We start from the raw sequence: 23,554 nt of genomic DNA, 5'->3' as shown, positions 1-23,554 counted from the left end.
AATTAGTATAGAAATAATGAATGTCCTTTTGAGCATAAAATCTGGAAGCTACTATACTACATGTAATTCCATACGTAAGAGGCATGCTGTGATACGTTACCCCCTCCACTACAGAGGTAGGTATTTGTGTACACACATAACAATCTTTCGCATCCATGGTCTCAACATACTCACTCAGTAAGCGATAGAAAACGTTAGATGAAAGTTCCTTCTTATCATGCAAGTGTCTCTCGTCTTGCTCGAGTCTCTTGAGAGCTGTTAGTTCAGTAACGATAATAGGTTTAGAAGTAGAAGCATCATTCGTCTCACTCTCACTTTTACCATGCATTCCAAGAACTATTGCTACAATTATTAGTACGCATGCGGTCAGTAAGCCTATACACATGTATTTACAATACTTCATTTTACGCCCCTGTGTAGTGAAGCTAGTCATGATCTGTGTAGAATCAGAAAGCTGAAGACACTTTATCAAAGCGTTTTTTTTTTTTTTTTCTTAGTTGCAGGTATTTACAAAGCTGAACGAGTTCAATGTTCACACAGTTTTCTTTAGCAGCTTAGTCTCTTATCGGTTAGCAGCGTTGTCTCAAAATCGGTTTCAAAGTCAATCAGGTTTGCAATGTCTTAGCCGGTTGAAAAGTCAATCAGGTTATCAATGTTTTCAATCAACAGAGTCCATAGAACTTTTATTTCCAAAGTGTAGCTCTGCTTCTTCGTTCTCGAGACTGAGGGATACAAATTCGTCTGACCAATCGCTATTGGCTACGTATGCCCACTCCGGACCGGAATACCTCCTGCTCGGTATCCTTTTTCTTTTCAGTTTTGCATCTCTCTTTGATTCTTTCTCACTCGTACTTTCCTCTTTGGCCAAGTCTTTTTCTTCACTTGGTGTTGGTACTACGACAGACACTTCCTTTCTTTTCTCTTTCACTCTTGGCCCTTCACTGTCATTCAACGTTTCTCTAGTTCTCAGTTTTACTGGTGATATGCTTTGTCTACGTTTTGCACTGGGTCCACTTGACGGACCTGCAACCTCTTTCGAAGGAGTTTGAACAGTTTCACTCTGTCTGGTTTCGTCTTCTCCCTCTGGGAGATCAATCAGGTTCTCCTGTTCCCTTCCCGTATCGTCTGCTTCTGGGAAAGCCCTCCTCTGATCAGACTTTCCTGCTTCTTCACCTGTCTCGAGCCCTTTGTCACCGTTACTTTCTTCAGGCTCTTTGTCACTCTCAGCTGTTTCAGGCTCTTTGTTACCTTCAGCTGTTTCGTCGCTGTCTGAGGCTTCTCCTTGGTCTTCCCCAAGTGAGTCAGTTGCTTCGTCCTCAGAGAATATTTCTCCCTCCTCTATTTCTGCCTGTTCGCTTCTAGTCCTTGTTCGCTCTGTCTCAGCGCTTGGCACTTTGTTATCAGGTACTGGTAATTTCAGCGCTTCAACTTCCTCATCTGTGGGACACAACACCCTCTTTGTGTGACTGGCGTGAATCCAGTTGGGAACTCCCGCACACTTCACAGCGGTGGTAGTCGTCAGAATCACTTGGAAAGGTCCTTTCCAACGGGGTTCCAAACTCGACTTCCTCACGTGCTTCTTTATCACGACCCAGTCACCTGCTTTCAGGGTGTGTCCTGGACCTTGGATCGGTGGCAAGGTGGTTGCCTCCACCTGGTGTGAGAAAGAACGAACCACATCAGCTAGACCTTTGCAGTAGTCTAACACCATATCATCTGTAATATTCAAAAGTGCATTTGCAGGAACTGCTGGAAGTCTCATAGCTCTGCCCATGAGAATCTCGTGTGGAGACAGTCCAGTTTTTCGGTCAGGGGTGTTTCTCATTGACATTAACACCAAAGGCAATGCGTCGGGCCATTTCAAGTTTGTTGATGCGCATATTTTCGCCATTCTTGATTTCAATGTGCCATTCATTTGTTCCACTAAACCTGATGCTTCAGGGCGGTAGCTACAATGAAGCTTTTGCTCAATGTTCAGTGCTGCACAAAGCAATTTTATTACTTCATTATTGAAGTGACTTCCCCTATCTGATTCTAAAGAGATCGGGAATCCGAAACGTGGTATTAACTCTCTCAAGAGTAGTTTTGCAACTGTGAGACTGTCATTCCTGCGTGTAGGGTATGCTTCAATCCAGTGACTAAAAATGCACACAATCACCAACACATACTTCAAGCCTCCATGCACAGGCATCTCAATGAAGTCCATTTGCATCCTGCTGAATGGACCCCCTGCTCTTCCAATGTGGCTCAAATTTACTACTGTTCCCTTCCCTGCATTCATCTGTTGGCAAATAACGCAACGGTGGCAAACTGCTTCAGCAACTTGACGGAATTTGGGGTTAAACCAATCAGTTTTAAATAACATAATCATGGCATCCCTCCCAAGATGAGCTTGTCCATGGTAAAATCTGGCTATCTGTGTCAAAAGGCTATTTGGAAGAACGAATTTCCCTTCACTTGAAACCCAAAATTCATCTAGTCTCTTTACACATTGTGATTTAGTCCACGAGAGTTTTTCATCCTCACTGACACCATTTTGTAGGGATTTCAATTTGTCCATTGTATCTATAACTTTTAGAGCAAATATTTCGCTTTGTTCAAGTTCTGGTTCACTTATCAAATTCCATTCATCCCTGAGCAATATACAGTTCAATGCGCAAAACCTTGCGACTTGATCCGCATATCCATTTCCTAGGGAAACATAGGGCCTCATTCTGACCCTGGCGGACGGCGGAGGCCGTCCGCCAGGGTACCGCCGCTGAATGACCGCACCGCGGTCAAAAGACCACGGCGGCCATTCAGACATTTCCTCTGGGCCGGCGGGCGCTCTCCAAAAGAGCGCCCGCCGGCCCAGAGGAAATGCCCCTGCAACGAGGACGCCGGCTCAGAATTGAGCCGGCGTAGTTGCATGGGTGCGACGGGTGCAGTTGCACCCGTCGAGTATTTCAGTGTCTGCTTAGCAGACACTGAAATACTTTTCGGGGCCCTCTTACGGGGGCCCCTGCCGTGCCCATGCCATTGGCATGAGCATGGCAGGGGCCCCCAGGGGCCCCGCGGCACCCCCTACCGCCATCCTGTTCCTGGCGGGCGAACCGCCAGGAACAGGATGGCGGTAGGGGGTGTCAGAATCCCCCATGGCGGCGCAGCAAGCTGCGCCGCCATGGGGGATTCTAAGGGCAGCGGTAAACCGGCGGGAGACCGCCGGTTTGCCTCTTCTGACCGCGGCCGAACCGCCGCGGTCAGAATGCCCTGCAGGGCACCGCCGGCCTGTCGGCGGTGCTCCCGCCGACCCTGGCCCCGGCGGTCTTAGACCGCCGGGGTCAGAATGACCCCCATAGTCTTGTCCCTTCGAGTGTGCACTGCACTTCACCACTGCTACTTCCCCTGGTAACTGAATGGCATGTAACAATTCTCTTATTCTTTCACCATTTTTCACTGGTGATCCTGAAGAGGTCATGAAGCCTCTCTGTGACCACAATTGTCCAAAATCATGCACTATTCCAAACCCGTATTGGCTGTCAGTGTAAATGGTAACTTTCATTAGTGCAGAAAGTTGGCATGCTCTAGTAAGAGCTACCAATTCTGCTACTTGTGCAGAGTAAACCCCTTGAAGCCAAGAGGCTTCCAGAACACCTGTTACAGTACATACAGCATACCCTGCTTTCAATACACCCAGTGCATCTCCTAAACATGAACCATCAACAAAAATGATTTGATCATTTTCTTCTAATTTGGTATCTTTGATATCAGGCCTTGGTTTGGTGCAAAATTCAGTCACCTGAAGACAGTCGTGCTCGATGTCTTCAGCGTTCTCAATTTCAGCATTTTCACTGGGAAACAAGGTTGCTGGATTCAACGTAGTGCACCTTTTCAGCTGCACATTAGGTGATCCCAGAATTATTGTTTCGTACCTTGTGAGTCTAGCACCAGTCATGTGCTGTGTTCGGGAACGTGTCAAAAGTATCTCGACTGAGTGAGGGACCATGACTGTTAATGGGTGTCCCATCACTATTCCTTCACTTTGAGTGAGGCTGATACCAACTGCTGCTACGGCGCGCAAACACCCTGGCAGTGCTGCTGCGACCGGATCCAAAGTAGCTGAAAAATACGCTACTGGTCTGTTTATGCCACCATGGGCTTGGGTCAAGACAGACAAGGAACATGCATCACGTTCATGACAAAACAATGTGAAAGGCTTTGTGTAATCAGGCATACCTAAAGCTGGAGCCCTGCACATGCATTCTTTCAATTCAATAAAAGCATCCATCTCATCTCCTTTCAGCTCAATTTCATCCAATGCATCCTTCTGGGTCAGTTTCAGTAAAGGTTTTGCGAGGGTGGAGAAGTTGGGAATCCATTGGCGACAATAGCTCACCATTCCCAAAAACTTCCTCACCTCCCTCCTCGTCTTTGGGGGACTCATTTGAAGTACACTTGTTATTCTTTCCTTCATTATTCTCCGTGACCCTTTTTCTATTTGGTGACCCAAATATTTCACTTTCTTCTGACAGAACTGTAATTTTGAAGGAGACACCTTGTGTCCATTCCTTCCCAAATGGTTCAATAGAGCAATGGTGTCGGCTGTGCAGTCACTTTCTGTCTTGGATGCAATCAGTAAGTCATCAATGTACTGTACTAGGGTTGACTCGAATGGCAATTCTAACGCTTCCAAGTCTTTCTTTAGAATCTGATTGAAAATTGACGGTGACTCCGAAAACCCTTGAGGAATTCGACACCAACTGTAAACTCTGTCTAAGAATTTGAAACAAAAGAGAAATTGGCTGTCCTCATGAAGAGGCACCGAAAAGAATGCTTGGGACAAGTCGATGACTGAGAACCATTCGGCATCGCAAGGGACTTGAAACATTATCACAGCTGGATTTGGTACTACAGGGCAGCATTTAATTATTATGTCATTTATTTTCCTCAAGTCCTGCACAATTCGGACCTTTCCACTTGGCTTTATTAGTCCCATGATTGGTGAATTACATGGACTGCTTAACACTTCTTTCAGTACTCCCTGTTTTACAAACTCGTCAATGAGTTGGGCGACTTTCATGAGGGTGTCTTGTGCCATATGGTACTGTGGGGTCTGGGGAAAGGTTACATTGGGTTTTACGGTCACTTTCACTGGTTCCACTCCTTTCACCAATCCCACCTCTTTTCCTGTCATATCCCACACTTCTTTTCCGACTGTTTCCTGTAATTCAGCTGGAATGTCTGCTTCAGTGATCATCGGAAAAAGGGTAATCAGAGGATACTCTTCATCGACAGTTTCCATCTCATCCCCTTCTACACTGTCCTCTTCTTCCCCATCACTGCTCGTCTGAATTCTAATTCCATCGTTCGAACACATAATCGAACATCCCAATTTGCACAATAGGTCTCTCCCTAACAGTGATATCGGGCTTGAGTCACATACCACAAAATTATGTGACCCTTGATAATTACCAATTCTGACTTGTACTGGGTCTGTGATTGGGTTCGTCAGGTACCTGTTTGCTACTCCCACTACTTGAACTGTTCTCCCTGAGAGTGGCAAATTTGGTACTTCAATGCTCCTAACAGTTGAACGTGTGGCTCCTGTGTCAACCAAGAATGAAACACAATGACCCATAACTCTTCCCTCCACATACGGACCCTTTTGATCAACTTCCAAGGATGCTGCAAGCACACAATTTCCCTCCTCATCTGAACTTCCACTCTCCCATACATCGTTTATTCCATTCTCGCTGTGTAGTGGGAATTGGTGTACTGTGTCATTTTGACTCATTCCCTGACCCGTGACCTGTTGAGGAAGCATTGCTTGCTGCTGATTCATTGGTGCTAAGGGTATTTGCATTTGCTGATTAGGTAACATGGGAAACTGCTGTTGCATTGGCTGCAATTGTGTCATTTGCACACAGGGCATTTGCACCTGTTGCGGTTGCATGGGTTGTAGACCTGCATCTGATTCATATTGTTTTGAAAATTTGGGTTCCGACCTCTCAGTTTCGGTCCTCTCATAGTTTGAAATGCATTGACATCATTGTTTTGCTGACCTACACCTTCCTGCACCATCATTGGGCACTCCCGTTTCCAATGCCCGACAATTCCGCACGTGTGACATGGCATCACCTTCTTCATTGCCTGTATACCATTTGGAATCATAACGGTATTTAAATCAGGACCATTATTCACAAAACCTCCTCGGCCTCTGCCTCTCATCTGCGGCTGAAACATAGCATTTCCCTGTTGCTGCTGCTGCGGCATCTGTTGTTGAAACCCTTGCAAACCTTGTAAACCTGTCTGAGCTGCTCTGAGCTGCATCACCATCACCTTTTCCTTCAATCTTTTCTGCTTTGTCTCAATCTCATCACTGCAGTATTTTGCATAGTTCAACACTTCATCGATCGACTTTGACTGCCAACAAATCAAATGCGATTTAATCATCTGGCTAATTTCAGGTCTCAGCCCTTCCACAAACCTGAACACAAAATGAAGCATGTCCTTTGGCTCAATCGTTTCCGTGCCACTGTAATTTTTAAACGCCTTCAACAATCTCTCGTAGTACGCATGTATAGACTCTTTAACCTCTTGGGCTGTTCTGTCAATTCTCTGCCAATCCACATTTTTCGACGCAACCTTGGTTTTCAAGTGCTCGATCACCTTGTGGTACAAACTCATTACCGTAGGTGATGGCGCACCTGTGTCCCTATCTCTCTCTGGTTCACTCGTCGGCCAACCTACAGCCCTTTTACAATCTTCCCACAAATCAGCCGGAACCACAATCTCAAATAAGGTATTCAGGTCTTCCCAGAGACACTTCGCGAGTTTCACAAATCTATCTGTTTGTTGATACCACTCGATCGGTTTTTCTCTCAATTTGGGAAAGTCGTCCGTAAAGGATTGAATATCGCACCTGTGCCATGGTACATGCACAAGTTTTCCCCCTGCTGTCTCTCTCATTGGTAACATGGTTATCAGATCGTCATTCTGTGGTTTTTTCTCACTTCGTTCTGAAGTATTTTCCTTCTTTTTATCCTTTTTCTTGACCCACCTGCTTTCCCACTTGTCTAAACATCTCCAGACCTGTGCACTCTGCAGTATCTCTTTAAGGTGTGTTTTCATCCCTGCGGATCTCATGTGTTCGAAGTCTTTCGTGTCGAAATCTAACCTGTAACTTCTACTCAGGTGTTTAGTCTTACCTATATCAATCTCGTGTCTGTCTGCGATTTCTTGTAATTTCTTATGTATGCTGCTCACTTCTCTTGTAATCCTAGGGCACATGTATCTTAGTTCTTCCTCCGTGTATGATTCTAATCTGTTCAAACCCATTGTTCCCTCAACCAGTTCATCTGCCTCCATACCCAACCTTATTTTATTCAGGTATTCTTCTCCCTTCCCGCTAGATACACTCTGTGGGGAGTTCAGGCTGTTAAACCATTGTGTTAGCTGTTGCGCGTTCAGTTCAATGTAGCAGTTACGTCAACTGCCATTGACGGTTTCTGTAATGTTTCAGTCTGTGAGGTTAACGGTACTAATAGTGGTGGATGTGACCTTACCACGATTGACGGAGCACAAATTGGAATTGGACTAAATTCCGACAAGGACCCAGATCCATTTGACAGTGCCGCTATCGGAGTTGTCTCTGGCGTGGTTTCTATGCATCTTCTCCCTGTCCCATTCTGTATCATTAACCCTTGGTCGCTGGTGCTTGAATTTGCCTGTATGTACAGTGGTACTGGTGGACCTACAGTGATAGGTAGAGATATCGCATCTGGATTCTGTCTGTTCCCCGAAATCTGTGGCATATTAATCCCCACATTGTGGTTCATCATTGCTGGCATACCTAACTGGCTTTCTACTACTCGCACTTCTTGTGTCTGCTGTGGGGGCATCGAGAACTGTGTTGATTCAGCTTGAATCAATGTCGGTCTTTGATAGTTTTGTCCTCCCTGCGCCATTGAATCGGAAGTCATTCCCACATTATGCTCATCACAACAATGCCTTTGAACCTGTGGCTGATAGTTATCAGCAGGTTTCAATGTTGGCACGTCTGGGTACATCCTCTGAACCCGTGGTATTCGTGGTGAGAAAGGCATGTCAGAACTGCTCGGCCTCTGAGATCTTCTCAAATTTGGCGTCACATTACCCTGCATTGGTTCTGGAGGGGCAGTACTAATGCTTGAGCCTTTTTCGCTTTCCACATATGGTGGTGGGCGATCATTCAGTAATTGTATAATGAACTCCTCATCATCTGACTCGTCTCCCCTTTTCGAGTTTCTATTGCTCTCTCCCTCCCTGGACTGACTCCTGTTTGTCTTACAGGTGGCTTTCCTTCCTTCCGTCTCCTCTTCCTCGGCAATCGCTGGAAACAATTTAATTCCCTGCAATACGTCTAATCTCCAAACCTTTTGTGTGCTGTCCCATCTAGCATCCGCTAGGGTCTTTTCTACTTTCCTTATTCTTGTCTCAAATTTCTTTTGTTGTTGATTTCTAGCTATTAGCTCCCAAATTGCCAATGCCTCAAACTGTGCTGGCCTTGGGGGTACTTTCATGTCGTATAGCGCAAACCTCAGATTTTCTAAAACCCTTAGGTTAAACGACCCGTGGATAGGGAACGCTACACTTCCATGTTTTTCTGTTAATTTGCACCATTGCATTAGCCAAAGACACGGCGCTACACCCTTTTCTTCAATGATGATGTAAGATGGTGTACCCTCAGGCGGTGTTTCTTCTCCTACATTTGCTTTAATATAAACATCTCCCCTCATGGCACTCTTAAATGCTTTGAAAAATTTCATCTTTCCTTCTTTTGTTTTTCTAAAAATATGTAATCAATAAGTGACTTTAATTCCCGGAATACTCTTCGCTTGCCTTTCCCCTTCCACTTGCGCTTCACGGACTGCGTCCAATCCGTGCGCGACCCTTCTCACCAACCGACCTATCCCAGCGCGGCTCCTAGTGACGTCACACTCACACACTGCGGCTGACAAAGTCCTGCGGCTTGTCCTCTTTTCATTCGGCTTCACTCATAAACTAATTTCTGCAATATATAACGCGAGCACTTAACCAAAAGAACAAAACAGATCTGTTGGTTTGCTACAGGAAAGGTAATACAATCGCTTCAGAAACCTTAGGGATTTTTCACTAGCCTCGGCAGTTATTCCATCTTTCTCGGTTTCCCACTTTCGCAAGCAAAATTTGACCTGCAAACTTTACTCTCGACTGATCAATGAACTATTCTAGTGCACTTTAGAATTCGTCAAATCTCAAAGTCGAAATTTTCTTTCACTCTGCAACATTCATACCGACTTGTTGACCACGCCCGATCAACCTATTAAACCGACCAGATCACAACATCAAACAAGTGTCACATACACTTTTCAACATACTCCGGAGTCTCTTGACCTCGCAGGGCCCGTCTCAACATCAACAACCACGTGGACAATTTTTCTGCTCAAAGCGCTACACACACATGAAGTTCGACGACTTCCCTACTCTCCTCTAATAACTTTTAACTTTTAACTCCTTAAATCCTCACAGACTTCTCAATTAATCTGCGGCGATAAGCTGTGCAAGCGCAAAACCCTAACTTCACTCATACCGTCACTAGAAATGCTGAGACCATTCTCATACCTTCATGTTCCTCATTCGCAAGCTCCGAGATCCCGGGAAAGTCATTGGGGACTTAGGGCATCATCATCTCTCCGACTTGTTTTATCAAAGAAAATTCTAACCTGATTCTGTCTATTGTTCGGATGGGGTCCCAAAGGGCTAAACCATCAATCTCTGCTACCATCTACTGATAACGCGTCCAGCCCTTATAAATTTACCTGTATCTGGACACGTTGGAGGTCGGTGAATCTTTTAACCGAGTCGGGTTCTCCTCATCCTCAATAGTCGAGTCACTCAGATCAATAATCAATGACTATTGTAATCGGTAATCAATACTCAATTAATAGGTCAATATAGCACATCAGAAATCAATAACAGTTGGTATTTCGGCGCACCATGACCTTTCAGTCATGAATAACCACACCAGTTTATTAAAAGTTAGTGAATTTATTTCCCTATATTAACAAAGCTAGCACGATATATATATGTCTCAAAACCAATTGATATATGTATATGAACATTACTAGCTGTCCATGACGGCGGAAGAAACGCAATCTACGCAAAATCTGAATGATGATACACTCTGTTATAGCAATGCAAATTACCAATGTGACTAACTGTATTTGACTAATTGCATACATTCGGTCAGCATAACAAGATTTCAATTCTTCATGATACATTGAATGAATACCTCAACTAACCTCTAATTAGCATTGGCATGTGGGACTTCATGCAAAACGAATTTAGTCAACACAAATTTGGAAAAGTTCTAGCTAGGACCCTATCAAAATAGCAGTTGGTACCTAAAAGGAGAAACACAATGCATAATACGTTTACCCTTTCATATTTACCAAATACAATCAGCATTCAAGAAAAGTCTTTGTCCTTCAGGTACCAGTTCGATCAGCTTTGGGCAAGTTCAAAGGGGCAAAGTTAAGGGCAAGCTTCCTTGCAACGGCAAGGAGAATAGGGCAAAGTTATTGCATGGGCAAGACGGGGGCAAATCAAAGTTAAAGTCTCTAGGGTGAGAATTGTCAAAGTCTCTTTCTCTCGGATAGGGAAAAGGGCATCAGGGTGTCGTCCCAAAATGGAGTCTGGCATCAGGCTTCAAACTGGCATCGAGGAAAATGGCTGACTTCTCTTTGTCCGGTGGGTTTAAGTAAGAAACATTCCAAATTCTGTAGGGTCTTCCATTGGAGGGTTCATAGGTTGGCTTCAAATTGTCCAATCAAAATTGTCTTTTTTTAGCGCCCATTTATGCATACACTGTCCTTGGCGCCTTGGAACACAAATTGTATCATGGTTTGCCAATTATTTTACTATCTGTATCTCCATTGTCCGCACCTGCAGAGGCTGACCTTGTATCAAAGGGGATGTAACCGGCCTAGCACGAAACCTTGGAGATAAGTGTACCAGCCAGTTTCTACTGGAAAAATACAACTTCAAGCAAGAATATTTGTTTCATTAGTTCAAGAAAAAAAAGAATCACGCAGTTAGAATTTGAAACCAGGCAACTAGGCCAAAGCCTGTTCTAAATTTAAGCTAAGCAAAACAGTTTTCAAACAAGAAATCATGGCATACATTTGCGATTATGACGGATTAGTACAATTTTAATACTTCGTGATTAATAAAGCTCGTTTATAATGATGGCGAACTACCCCGAGGGCACAATTTCTCTCGTACATTATTTCTTTTACTAAAATCACAATGCATTATGTATTTTCGACTACACAGTATACATGAATATATGTCGGACCTTCTTTTTCTGCGTCATCAATAGTGACTAGATCTATGCTTATGAACACATTTCACCGTCCACATTCCATCTCCAGCCATTCTTAGTTTCAAGTTATAGGACAATAACAGAGGGCCAACTACGTGCAAATTATGACATAGTAGGAAAATTGCATGTATTTAAGTAATTAAGTACTGTGAAATGCAGACAGAATAAAGCAGGATCAAGAAAAGGAAAAAAAAAAATGCTGGTGAAGATGGGATCTGAAAAGAAATACTGATTTAATGAATGAAAAATTAGAGAGCTCGTAATTTGTGCTCCAGTTATTAAAATGCTCTTTAAAAGCAAAGAATTGAAAGAGAAAATAAAACATCCACCTGTTAGAATAAACAGTATAATGTTAAGAAATGGGTGACTAAGCCAGTAAACTAAGAAGCTTGACTGTTGCTAATTTTCACAATAAATAAAACACTGATTACGGTTCTTTCTGCCACTACAGGCTGAGTCTTAAAAAAACCCAACTGCTTACCCGAGCTGCAAAAGGATTCATGATTAAAACACCAGGAAAAGCAAGCGAGTCTGGATCGGAGAGTGACAACGAAAGCATTGATTATGTACCATTGGTAAGTACTGGAACAGCAACGCTACCAGAACGTCCACAGTAACAGTGGTAACTACGCCATGCTCTCCTAGTCTCAGCTATGGTTAGTGTTTCCCACTAGTTTGGATGGCCTTGTAAAAGATGCCAATTGCTCAAGCATTTGATTATGTCTTCTTCTTGTAGATATCGCTGTACTTTCACATTGTTTTTCCACATTTTGAGATTACTAGTATTTTCTCATAAGTCCCCTCAGCACCAACTCTCTGTATCTTCATGGTGTCGAAGTACCTTCTCACTGAACATTCCTGTTGTAGATCCAGGCCTATCAAAGTCTGTCATAAGCACGGCCCTCTTCATGCTTCACATTTTTATGAAACTCCGTACCTTTCTAACTGTTTGATCTCAGGGAAGGATTCCAGACAGGTTATCCATAAAGTATTGTCCCCAAAATTAAATACTAAAACTATAGTTGTAGTAATGGAATCAGCTCAGAGGGTCCTTCACTTTGCTGCACTGTTGTGTCTACATTCCAAAGCTATGTCAACACCATTGTGGCAAAGGTTTCTCAACAAGCAGGAATGCTGGTTGCACATGAGCACCAGAAGTGTGTAAGGCACAAAGTAAATTACAAACCTAGTCCACATGGACATCAGCACGCAGGTCCATTTTCATGTCAAGTTACCATTGGCTTTGAGGCAAGTCAGAAAAATGGCATTAAAAATGCTTTATGGTCCTTTAGCAGTTGACATAAGGACTGTTTTGCTAGTGATGCTTGATATAAACTGTTCATGAAGCAATTGTTTTAGAGCGAAGAGCAGTGTATACAGCCATTTCTGAAAAGCACTTTACTTTTTTCTGAAAGCATGCATGGTGATACAAGCAACTGTTGACCCGAACTCTGGTTATACAAAATTGGTATCTGTAGTTGCAAAGCAATAACTTACCTTTTCTATGATTGCTTGGATCCATCAGCACAATGTCTCTTTTGTCAAAAATAAACCATGTTGAGGCAGAGAAACATGGTATTTGTGGTTGTTCCCAGTATTTCAACACTGCTGAGATACTCAGTGGGGATAGTTCTAAACCATGTTGCACAGCGTCAGTTAAATTTCCTTAGAAATTCTGCTACAGCAGCTTCATGTGTATATCTCATCTGTCATATCTCAGATAGTATCTTTCTGTGCCACACAGTCAAAGCTGAAAGGTGACCCATGGCAATAGGTAAAGATCAATGTTATCAATATTATTGAAATAGCTTAAACAACATCACAGATGCCACACTGCTTAAGCACAAATATTAAGCCTAAGGCAAGGATCACAAGATTTGTTACTCTGAAATATACCTTTTCCATAACTGTACTGAAAAGCACTCATAACTGTTTAGCATTAAGGCTGTTCTTTTCAGGGGAACTAAAATCTAGCAAACATGGCGATAAAGCTGTCTTTATCGATTGAATCCTATTAGTAAACCAAAAACATGGCACAGAGTAAGAAGAATGTGAATGGGTCTCATTTGACTTTGAATATCCACCCAGCTGTTTCTATGTGATATATAAAGTAGAAAGTGGGAAGAGAAGTAGGAAGAGCAGTACAGTTTAAATCTTAGTACCCTAAAATAATTAATGATTGCTATATAAAATTATGAGCAAAAGAGAAACTTTCTATCCACTAAAACAGTGCTATACTGGCTTCCAAGCTGCTATTTTTGGCGACACTCATCCACGCTGTCTACACTCCTTATGATGGCAGGGGGTAGACACATTATTTCACATGTAAATCGAACATTGCACGATGACCTCACAGGGGGGCAGTTGTGGGTACAAGCACGATGGGAAGCGGTGGTCCCGGAACCTATCTCCGATCGAGACTGGAAACACATTCAGATGGGGGTGGGACTGGTCAGCTACAACCCTCGCTTTAAACTCACACAATATAATTTCCTGCACCAGACCTACATCCCCCCACAGACTCTTCACACCATATATCCTACGCGGTCAAATGAATGTCCGCGGTGTCATACCCCAAGTGCAGATTTTATCCATATGGTACGGAATTGCCTGGCTTTATTATTATATTGGAGGTAGATTCTTGATACTATTAACAGAGCTTCAGAATGGAAGCTTCAACCAACTGTGTGGCAAATCATATTAGGCCTTATAACGGCACCAGCCACCAAAAAACTCAGTAGAAAGTTTATCCTGTTGTGTCTCACATTAGAGAAATGCTGCATAGCTATTCACTGGTTGTCGTCAATACCCCCAATCAAAAGACATGGTTGAGGGATGTTTATGAATGGGCTACCGCAGAAGAAATACAAATGAAACATGTCCGCTCAGAAGACAGACTAGAGGGGGACCTGCAAGCATGGGCATCTATGCTACATGACCTCAATCAACCCCCCTCAATACACACGGTAAGCTCCACCCCAGACAGACCAAGAGGCAATACTGATATTCCTGTACCCTCACCTTCTCAGACACATAAATAGCTGACTGTCTCCTCTATGCCTCATCCCTTCACCCAGTCAGGACTAATTTCATGGATGTGCAAGTTGGGGGGAGGTGGAAAGGGGAGTTGTTTTTTGTAGCAGGAATGCATTAGGAAATTGTTTGAATCATCGTAATTATGTACACTAATGCATAAATATTGATCTCGCCATTTCACTGTATTATGACATAACCATGTACTTCTGCGTGTTGGTTTCTTTTAAAGAAAAAAAGACAGTATATCTATGTGATATATAAAGTAGAAAGTGGGAAGAGAAGTAGGAAGACCAGTACAGTTTAAATCTTAGTACCCTAAAATAATTAATGATTGCTATATAAAATTATGAGCAAAAGAGAAACTTTCTATCCACTCAGACAGTGCTATACTGGCTTCCAAGCTGCTATTTTTGGCGGGGGTGTGGCCTAGGAAAATGGCCATCTATAAATTTCTCCCTGGGCTCCCACCCCCCAAGTTTAATTATCCTGCTAAATCCTGACTGATGTGGACATCCGTTCTCCCTAGGATATCCTGTGGCCCCGTTGCCCCTTTAGGTAACTGATTGGGGCAACCAAAGCGGACAAAACCACAGAGTGGTGCGGCATGACCACAGACCGCCAGGGCTACAGGGGTCGGTAGATTAACTTGGTCCTGCAAGCCACGTGGAACAGTGAATTTTCGACCCCTTTGGGAGCCAGGCCTTTCCTCTGGGTTGCGGCTGACCTTGCCACCGTGGAAGCCAAGGGACAATCCTGGGCCCTGCTGAGAAGCCCCAAGCTCAGAGGGGCTGAGGTGTGGGGCTGCAGGCCACTGTGTCGGTGTGTAATGACGGCCCCCCGGCCCAGAAGGGCAGTGAAACAAGCAACTCCAGAGAGGCCAGCCTGTGATCCCCATTCAGACTTGGAGCACCCTGCCGGATGGACCATCAGAGTTCTTTGGTGTCCCCTGGAGCTGTCGGGCCACTGAGTAAATGACAGCGGAGTAACAGGCCCGAGCCAGAGAGAGGAGGCCCATTTGATGCAGGGCATGCATGCCATGCCTTGTACACATCCCAGAGTGCCCCGGACAGTGTGACAGTGCCAGTTAGCTGGTACAGTGATCTGGAGCAGGGCAGACCGGGTCCCTGGGGCTGCCCGGGAGTGGGCTGACTGCGAACTCAGGAGGAGGCTGACGGTGGGGACTGGTGCTGCTCTGGGACCCAGCATTAATGTGGAAGATATGAAGGTTAGCAAGGTGGCTCCAAGGGGGATTGGAAGCAACAGAGGGCCGAGTTTGCTGCTCTGGGGTCCTTCATGCAACACCGGAGGCGGCTGCGAAGAGGCCAGTGCTGGTGTTTGGAGCTACCTGGGGGGCTCAGAGCCCCTGTAGCAGACATCAAATTAGACCTGATGAGCTTGAAACAGCAATACGTTGTTGTGACCTTACTGAGAGCCCAGCCCCATAGTACCAAAGGGACAGAGGACCCTGAAATCTATAGACTGTCTTGGACTGCCTGGAGCACCTGGGGCTTCCCTGTTTCCTAGGGCTTGCCGGGTGGCAAGGGAGGATAGCCGTGTGTGTTCAGTCTGTGAAGTTCGGGCTGGAGAAGCCCCTCTCTTTTATGGGATGGATTGCTGTCGCCAAAATGATCCTGCTCCCCTGATGTCTCTATACCCTCCAGGGTTAATTTGATATTATCCCCAGAGAGTATTTCAAGGTAATTAATAGTATCATCATAGACTTACTGTGGGTGGACAAACGGAAATGTACCAGCCTTTCCATACTGCAATGGAAGTGGAAAAGAGGAGGACTGGAAGGCCCTAATACAGAGCTCTATTATAGGGCAGTACATCTCCAACACCCTATAGTGTGGCTGGACTCAGAGGACTCCTGGGAGAAGACTCTGCTGAGAGGCTCACATTTAAAAGAGGAGTTACAGGCTCTATTGATGTGCGGTTCTGGGGTCTCCCAAGATTCCCCGTATTTGATACAGCAGGTGGCAAGTACAGGGCAAAGTGCTGTGAAGAGTATTATCCGTCATGCCCCATATGCCCCTGGCATCCCTCTCTGGGTCTTGCAGCTGTTCTGTAAGACAGCAGATTTCATATCGGTCTGACGCTGGAAGGAAGGGGGCTACACTAGCTTGGTTGACCTCTATCCGGAAGGGAGGTTCATTTCAATGGCGGAGGCCTTCGCTACCTTCCGCCTTGGGCCGGGACAATTCCTACAATACAGCAAGATCTCCGCACCGGTGAGAGAGATGTGGCCCTCCGTCCCGGAGGCCCAGCCACACTCATCCACGCTGTCTACACTACTTATGATGGCAGGGGGTAGACACATTATTTCACATGTAAATCGAACATTGCACAATGACCTCACAGGGGGGCAGTTGTGGGTACAAGCACGATGGGAAGCGGTGGTCCCGGAACCTATCTCCGATCGAGACTGGAAACACATTCAGATGGGGGTGGGACTGGTCAGCTACAACCCTCGCTTTAAACTCACACAATATAATTTCCTGCACCAGACCTACATCCCCCCACAGACTCTTCACACCATATATCCTACGCGGTCAAATGAATGTCCGCGGTGTCATACCCCAAGTGCAGATTTTATCCATATGGTACGGAATTGCCTGGCTTTATTATTATATTGGAGGTAGATTCTTGATACTATTAACAGAGCTTCAGAATGGAAGCTTCAAACAACTGTGTGGCAAATCATATTAGGCCTTATAACGGCACCAGCCACCAAAAAACTCAGTAGAAAGTTTATCCTGTTGTGTCTCACATTAGAGAAATGCTGCATAGCTATTCACTGGTTGTCGTCAATACCCCCAATCAAAAGACATGGTTGAGGGATGTAAATGAATGGGCTACCGCAAAAGAAATACAAATGAAACATGTCCGCTCAGAAGACAGACTAGAGGGGGACCTGCAAGCATGGGCATCTATGCTACATGACCACAATCAACCCCCCTCAATACACACGGTAAGCTCCACCCCAGACAGACCAAGAGGCAATACTGATATTCCTGTACCCTCACCTTCTCAGACACATAAATAGCTGACTGTCTCCTCTATGCCTCATCCCTTCACCCAGTCAGGACTAATTTCATGGATGTGCAAGTTGGGGGGAGGTGGAAAGGGGAGTTGTTTTTTGTAGCAGGAATGCATTAGGAAATTGTTTGAATCATCGTAATTATGTACACTAATGCATAAATATTGATCTCGCCATTTCACTGTATTATGACATAACCATGTACTTCTGCGTGTTGGTTTCTTTTAAAGAAAAAAAGACAGTAAAAAATATATTTAAATAAAGTTACAGAATGTGGAATAAATCCTGGTGTAAAACAAATGAATGATAAGATGGAAAGAAATTGGCAAATGCAGAAAATGCATATCTAAGATTATTAAGGAAGCATGACAAACTGAAAGACTTAATTTGATCAGAAACTATTAGTGTGGACCTTGTTATGTCCACAAGATTCTTACATGCTGCAATTCTGACCCACCAGGCACAAACTGAAAACTGGTCATTCTAATCTGCCTCCATTGCATATTTAACAATGCAAACGTATACAAGGAATGTAACTGCTATGTCCTTCCTTATACGTCAATGTTATGCTGAAAAATTAGATAACATTCACTAGTTGACACAACACAATAATCTAAGCTAAAGAAGCTGCACAAAATGGTCTATGTTTATAGGGTTGATGTATCTTCTATGAATCACTTGTACATTAATATGTCTGAACTGTGTTAAGAAGGAAAAGACAATAAACTTATATTAGAACAGCTGCTTTTTTAGGTTATAGTTACAAACTTGATGTACAGCTCTAGGAGACCATATCCTCATTGAATCTGGTGACCCACTGGAAAGCCTCTGTGGGTGTCGGTTTTCTTTCTCCTAGTGACTGCCTTCCCTACAGCCTTTGTCCTGAATTTGGACAGTTGCCTTTTCCAGGGCACCCATTGTCACCTTGAGAAATTTAACTACTCTGCAAATAAGCTATGTGTCCAGCCTCATAATACATACTGTGTTTCACTTCTTGATTATTCAAGCCCACAGTTTCAAAAAGGAAGGCATGGCAGATTACACCTTGGACAAGATAGGTATGGGCACATGCACAGTATGTGTGATAATGTTTCACTCTTATAGTTACATCCCCTGCAGCATTTGCATAGTATTCTACTGTGTGATTTTCAATTCACTCTTATGTTGCCCAGCGTTGAGCGGAAATCTCAGACATACAAATTGTGCTCCTGGCTCATTTTTCAGATCTATTGTTACGTAGCCCTGAGCCTTAAGTGAATTGTAATTTAGAAGGATCAAGTCCCCTATTTATACCTTGAAAGACTCTTTCAAGTTCTCCATGAATGACATTCTCTGCATGGAATCTTTAGCTAGCTTCTTGAAAGAGTTATAACTCTGATTGCTTTCCCAGAGCTTCTTGAGACTCAGCTCATCTAGAATTTGTGTGAGATTCATAGCTTCATTTGAGATCCAGATTTTTGGACTGGTGCAGAGTTTTCTCCAAACCACGTTCTTGACTGAGCCTATAGCAGCACTTTTAAGTCTAAAGCAGTATTTAATCAGATGCAGATCTGCCAGCCTGTCACCGGTTTTAATACCAAATTCCAGCATTAGTTGGCAGTCTGGAGTACAGTTTGAGAGACCAAAAATAAATGTAATGATAGTGGACAATATAGTCTCCAAATTTAGCTGTTAAGCATGGCTTTATACTGCATTCTGTGGATCATGTTCCTATCTTGCTAAACCACCAAAGTATAGGTATGTGTTGACTTCATCAATTTGCTCCTCATCAATTGACCAGTTGCGCTGACATATAGGTACTTCAAAATAAATCATTTTGAATTTTGATGTTTTTAGCTTTAGGTCGTTCTCGGCCAGAAGTTGCACTGTCCAAAATGCCTGTGTCATCTGCATATTGTAAGGCAGGTACATTCTCCCAGCCCAGCTTTTTTTAATTGTGAAATTAAGTGTGCTGTGTATTGCCTTTTGTGCCATTAGGTTAATTGCAAGTACATTGTCCTGTTTTTCATACCCCTGTCGGAACCCAGTCTGGAACATTGGCAGCATTTTTTCGTCTGCTACCCATTACTCTAATTTGGTTAGAAGACTTTTTGCAAAGATTGTGGCCTCACTATGTAGGTGGATGATAGTTCTCTAATTATTTAGGTTGTGCAAGCTTCCCTTCTTGTACAATGGATGCTGAATTGATCCCTTCAAAGAGTCAGCCATTGTTTGTGTCTCCACGACTGAATTGTACTTGAGGCATAGTGTATTAACACAATATTCCTGGTTTGATTTAATTATGGAGATGGGATGCCGTTAGGGCCCAGGACAATATTACCCTTGCTTGTCTCAAATGCATCAAGGATAATTTCTTCTGTAATTGGCAGAACTTTATGCTTATTGGTACATAATTGCGGTGGATCTTGATGTACTTCATAGCAAAAGTTGTAGACAAACTTTATCTGATTGCCTGTGTCAATGTTGTTGGTCGCAATTTAAGATTACTCCAGAACATGTATTAGCTCCCAATTTGCCCATTCTCTGGCAGTGTGCCATCTTTTCCGCTCAAAAATACTCTTCTTGTTCCAGCATTGTTGTTTGTATTCTACTGTTAAGCCTTGAGTCAAACAGGTAATGCATCCTCACCAAGTAGCTATTGCCTCATAGCCTTGCTAGATAAGGAACTCAGATACTTTTCATCTTTATCATTGCATGACCTCTCCAGTTGAGCAACAACATCAGGAAGAATCCTTCTAACTCAAACAGGGTTCTCAGAAAACAAGGCACTTTCACAAATTTGATGGCCGCATGGTTTCTAATGGAGAGAGCATGCAATAGCAGCCTGCCCTTATATGTGCTTTGTTGACTTCAAGGTGGCCTTCAACTGCGTACCCCCTGGGAAGCTATGAGCCAAATTATCAGCTTGGGGCATTCCTTCAAACTTAATAAGAGCCACTAGAATGCTCTATGCCACTACGTGGTGAATATCAAGTTGGAGGACAGAAGACACCTATCAAGGGCTCGATCAAAAACCATGGGGTTGAAGCAGGGTGCGTTCTTAGCCACCCCTGTTTAATTTGTATATCTTTGACCTCTCAAGCGTCCTCAACAAAGTGTCCATGCATTCCCCAAATCTGGGAGGTCATCTCACATCAAATCTTCTTTATGTGGATGACCTACTGATGATGAGTCAAAACCGAGTAGGGCTGCAAAGATTAATAAACAATTTCTCCAGATACACAACAGACAACCTCTTTGAAATCGATCTTTATAACTCGAAAGTGATGCAGCTTGGGAAGCGCAGCAGTAGTTAGGAATGATGGTGGCTTAACGGACAGCCTACAGAAGAAATAACCTCCTACACATATCTGGGAGTTAAACCAGACTCATAGGCCTTCTTCATCCCCCAGAAAGAAATTATCAAAGAAAAATCCACAGCCTTGACCTTTGCATGTATAGCCTTTTAAAACAAAAATGTGGGGCCACTCTTTGAAGCCACTTTTAGCAGAAATCAGAGCTAAACTTTTACCAACAATGGCCTATGGCTGTGACCTGATGCTTAGGCGTGATGCAAAACTTCTGGACTCCCTTCAGATCAGAATATAAATGTTGGTGTTCCACCTGCCGAGAGCAGCCTCCCCAGCTCAAGTAAGGCTCGAGTTCAATCTGGCAAAAAAAACCCGGTCAGGAGAGGTGCCTTCTCAAAACTACTACAAGTAAATCCCTGGATCGCTATGGATGGGCTGAAATAAATTCTTAGTAAGGAAAAGCACAATTTAAGACTTATCTTGAGGAATCCATTGAAATCCTGGGGCTCGGGGAGTTGTGGTGAATGTCAATAACCCATGCAGTATTAAAAAAACATCAAATAAAGGTATTCAGAAGACAAGGAGACTCAAGGATAAAAGCAATCTTGCAAAACGATGGGTGGCTGGTCCTATATTCTTATACTAATATATTGGAGCAACCACATTTTGGGGCCTGCTACTCAATTCACAACAAAAGAAAGTTCATGGCTTTGTGGTTAGGGTCTTTCTCGATGCTGGATTACACCCAAAAGAGGATGGAAGCAGAATTGCTAGTAGCAAAAAATGTTGACTATGCAGCTCTGCTGATGAAACCCTGATACACATTTTTTGCATCTGCCCATACCTGTTGAACCACAGAATGGCCCTACCACTTAAAGAACTAAGGGCTCTAGGAGTTTGGAGTTGCAGGCAAACGCTCATTGAGTCACGTGCCCATGAAATCTCATACTAAATATTTGCATAGTCCAATTCATTTACATCTTTAAGAAAGACATAGCAGCCATTGCATAGACCACTGGTAAGGCTGCAGGGGGTATCCAGATGATAATGTTGTTCATTTACTTTGTCTCTGTGTGGGACCCTTGAGGCGAAGGAGAAATTTGCTTAGAGTGCTGTGAAACCAATGCTCCACTCCTTCCCGTAGATTGGCAGTCATAGCACAATCTAAACTGATGGTCTCAATCCCGAAATCTTACTAACTGAACTCCATAACTCTCAAAGCAAAAAAACGAAGGATACCGTCTCTATGCATACTCTCTGGTTTTAATGGGTTTTTGTAGATTCACTGAGGAAGCTATATATATGTAACATTAATTTTAGGTACCTAACAGTTTTTAATAATAATTTGTATAACATATCCACCCCATCATATCAGGCACTATTTTAACTCTTTATTACTATTTTAAGGCTTTGTTTAGGAACAAATGAGAAATAGTCATGCAATGACTAGACTGTTTTGAAAGTAAGGAATTTGATGCATTTGCACATGTGCACAATGCTTCTGTTATCTTTTATGAGCACTTTGGCATTTTATTCCTATATTCAAGTTTAACTAAAGATAACACATGAAATCTTTATGCAAATGATGACTGTTTTGAAAATGTTATATCTATTGTTTATTAATAATAATGTGATGAACTATGCACTTTATAAATAAACTTATCACTAACTTAAGTAAACAGGTGTACTTTATTTCTGGTCATAGCATATCTCCTCCTCAGTTTAGTTTAGTTTAGTTTTTGGGATTTATAGAGCGCATAGTTACCCAAGGGCATCCCAGCGCTAACAGCAGCAGAAGTTACGTACAGGTGGGAAGGAGTGAGTTAGTTACAAAAAAGAATAGTTTAAAGTTTTTTCCTGAAGAGTCGCTCTGAGGATTCATGGCGGAGCTCCGAAGGAAGAGCCTTACTAGAGAAGGAATTACTACCCCAGGCTCTCTTGGACTGAAAAATATGGACATACCGAAGAGAGGAAGACCGTAGGTTCCTAGATGGAGTATATAGGAAAATCAGTTTTCTTAAGAAAGTTGGACCCCTACCATGTAGGGCCCTGTGAACAATGCCGAGTGATTTAAAATGAATCCGCTCCTTAATGGTGAGACAGTGGAGTGTAGAAATAGCCGGTTTAGCAGAAGAATATTTTGGTAATTGAATAAGAAGCCTGGCTGCTGCATTTTGCACTCTCTGCAGCTTCTTTATTACGTAAAGCGGAGAGCTAAGAAACAGAGAATTCCTGTAGTCAAGCCGGGAAAGAATTAACGTTTGAATAAGAATTCTTCTGGCCGTGGGAGGGAGAAGAGTAAGAATCTTCCTAAAAGCACGTAGGAGACCAAAACAAGTGGAGGAGACTTTATTGGCTTGAAAATCCAAGGTAAGCCGAGGATGGAGCCACACGCCCAGACTCTTAACCTGTGTTTTGGGAGGGGGAAGGTTGTTAAAAGTATCTGAAAATGATGAAAGAGGAGAGGCAGGGGGACCATTGCCTAGGACCAAATCTTCCGACTTCCCGTCGTTAAATGTAAGTTTGGATTTAATCATCCAATCAGTGATATCCCTCATACAGCAAGAGAGGTTATCCACAGACGAGTCTCCAGAGCTGGAGAGAGACACCACTAATTGAGTGTCGTCTGCATAAGTGAACAATGAGAGGTTGTGGAGAGCGATCACTTTAGCTAACGGGGACAAATAAACATTAAAAAGAGTGGGACTGAGAGAGGAGCCCTGGGGGATTCCACAGGTCAATGGGAAAATATTAGAGAAAAAAGTGCGGTCCAGAACTTGAAAGGATCTACCTTTGAGAAAAGAG

At 43.5% G+C, this 23,554-nt stretch overlaps 1 protein-coding gene across 1 annotated transcript in view; it reads left to right on the top strand.

Moving 5' to 3' along the window:
• VWA5B1 (von Willebrand factor A domain containing 5B1) overlaps positions 1-23,554 on the top strand; it is a 917,148-nt gene that overhangs the window by 858,199 nt on the left and 35,395 nt on the right. Inside the window, exon 20 of the mRNA XM_069242250.1 lies at positions 11,835-11,958. Within this exon, the coding sequence (XP_069098351.1) occupies positions 11,835-11,958 (124 nt within the window). The remainder of the gene's footprint in view (positions 1-11,834; positions 11,959-23,554) is intronic.

The sequence above is a fragment of the Pleurodeles waltl genome, chromosome 6, assembly GCF_031143425.1.
Source record: "Pleurodeles waltl isolate 20211129_DDA chromosome 6, aPleWal1.hap1.20221129, whole genome shotgun sequence".
NCBI classification, from domain to species: domain Eukaryota; kingdom Metazoa; phylum Chordata; class Amphibia; order Caudata; family Salamandridae; genus Pleurodeles; species Pleurodeles waltl.
Note: the sequence above shows the minus strand (reverse complement) of the source record. Positions and strands in the feature narration are given on the sequence as shown.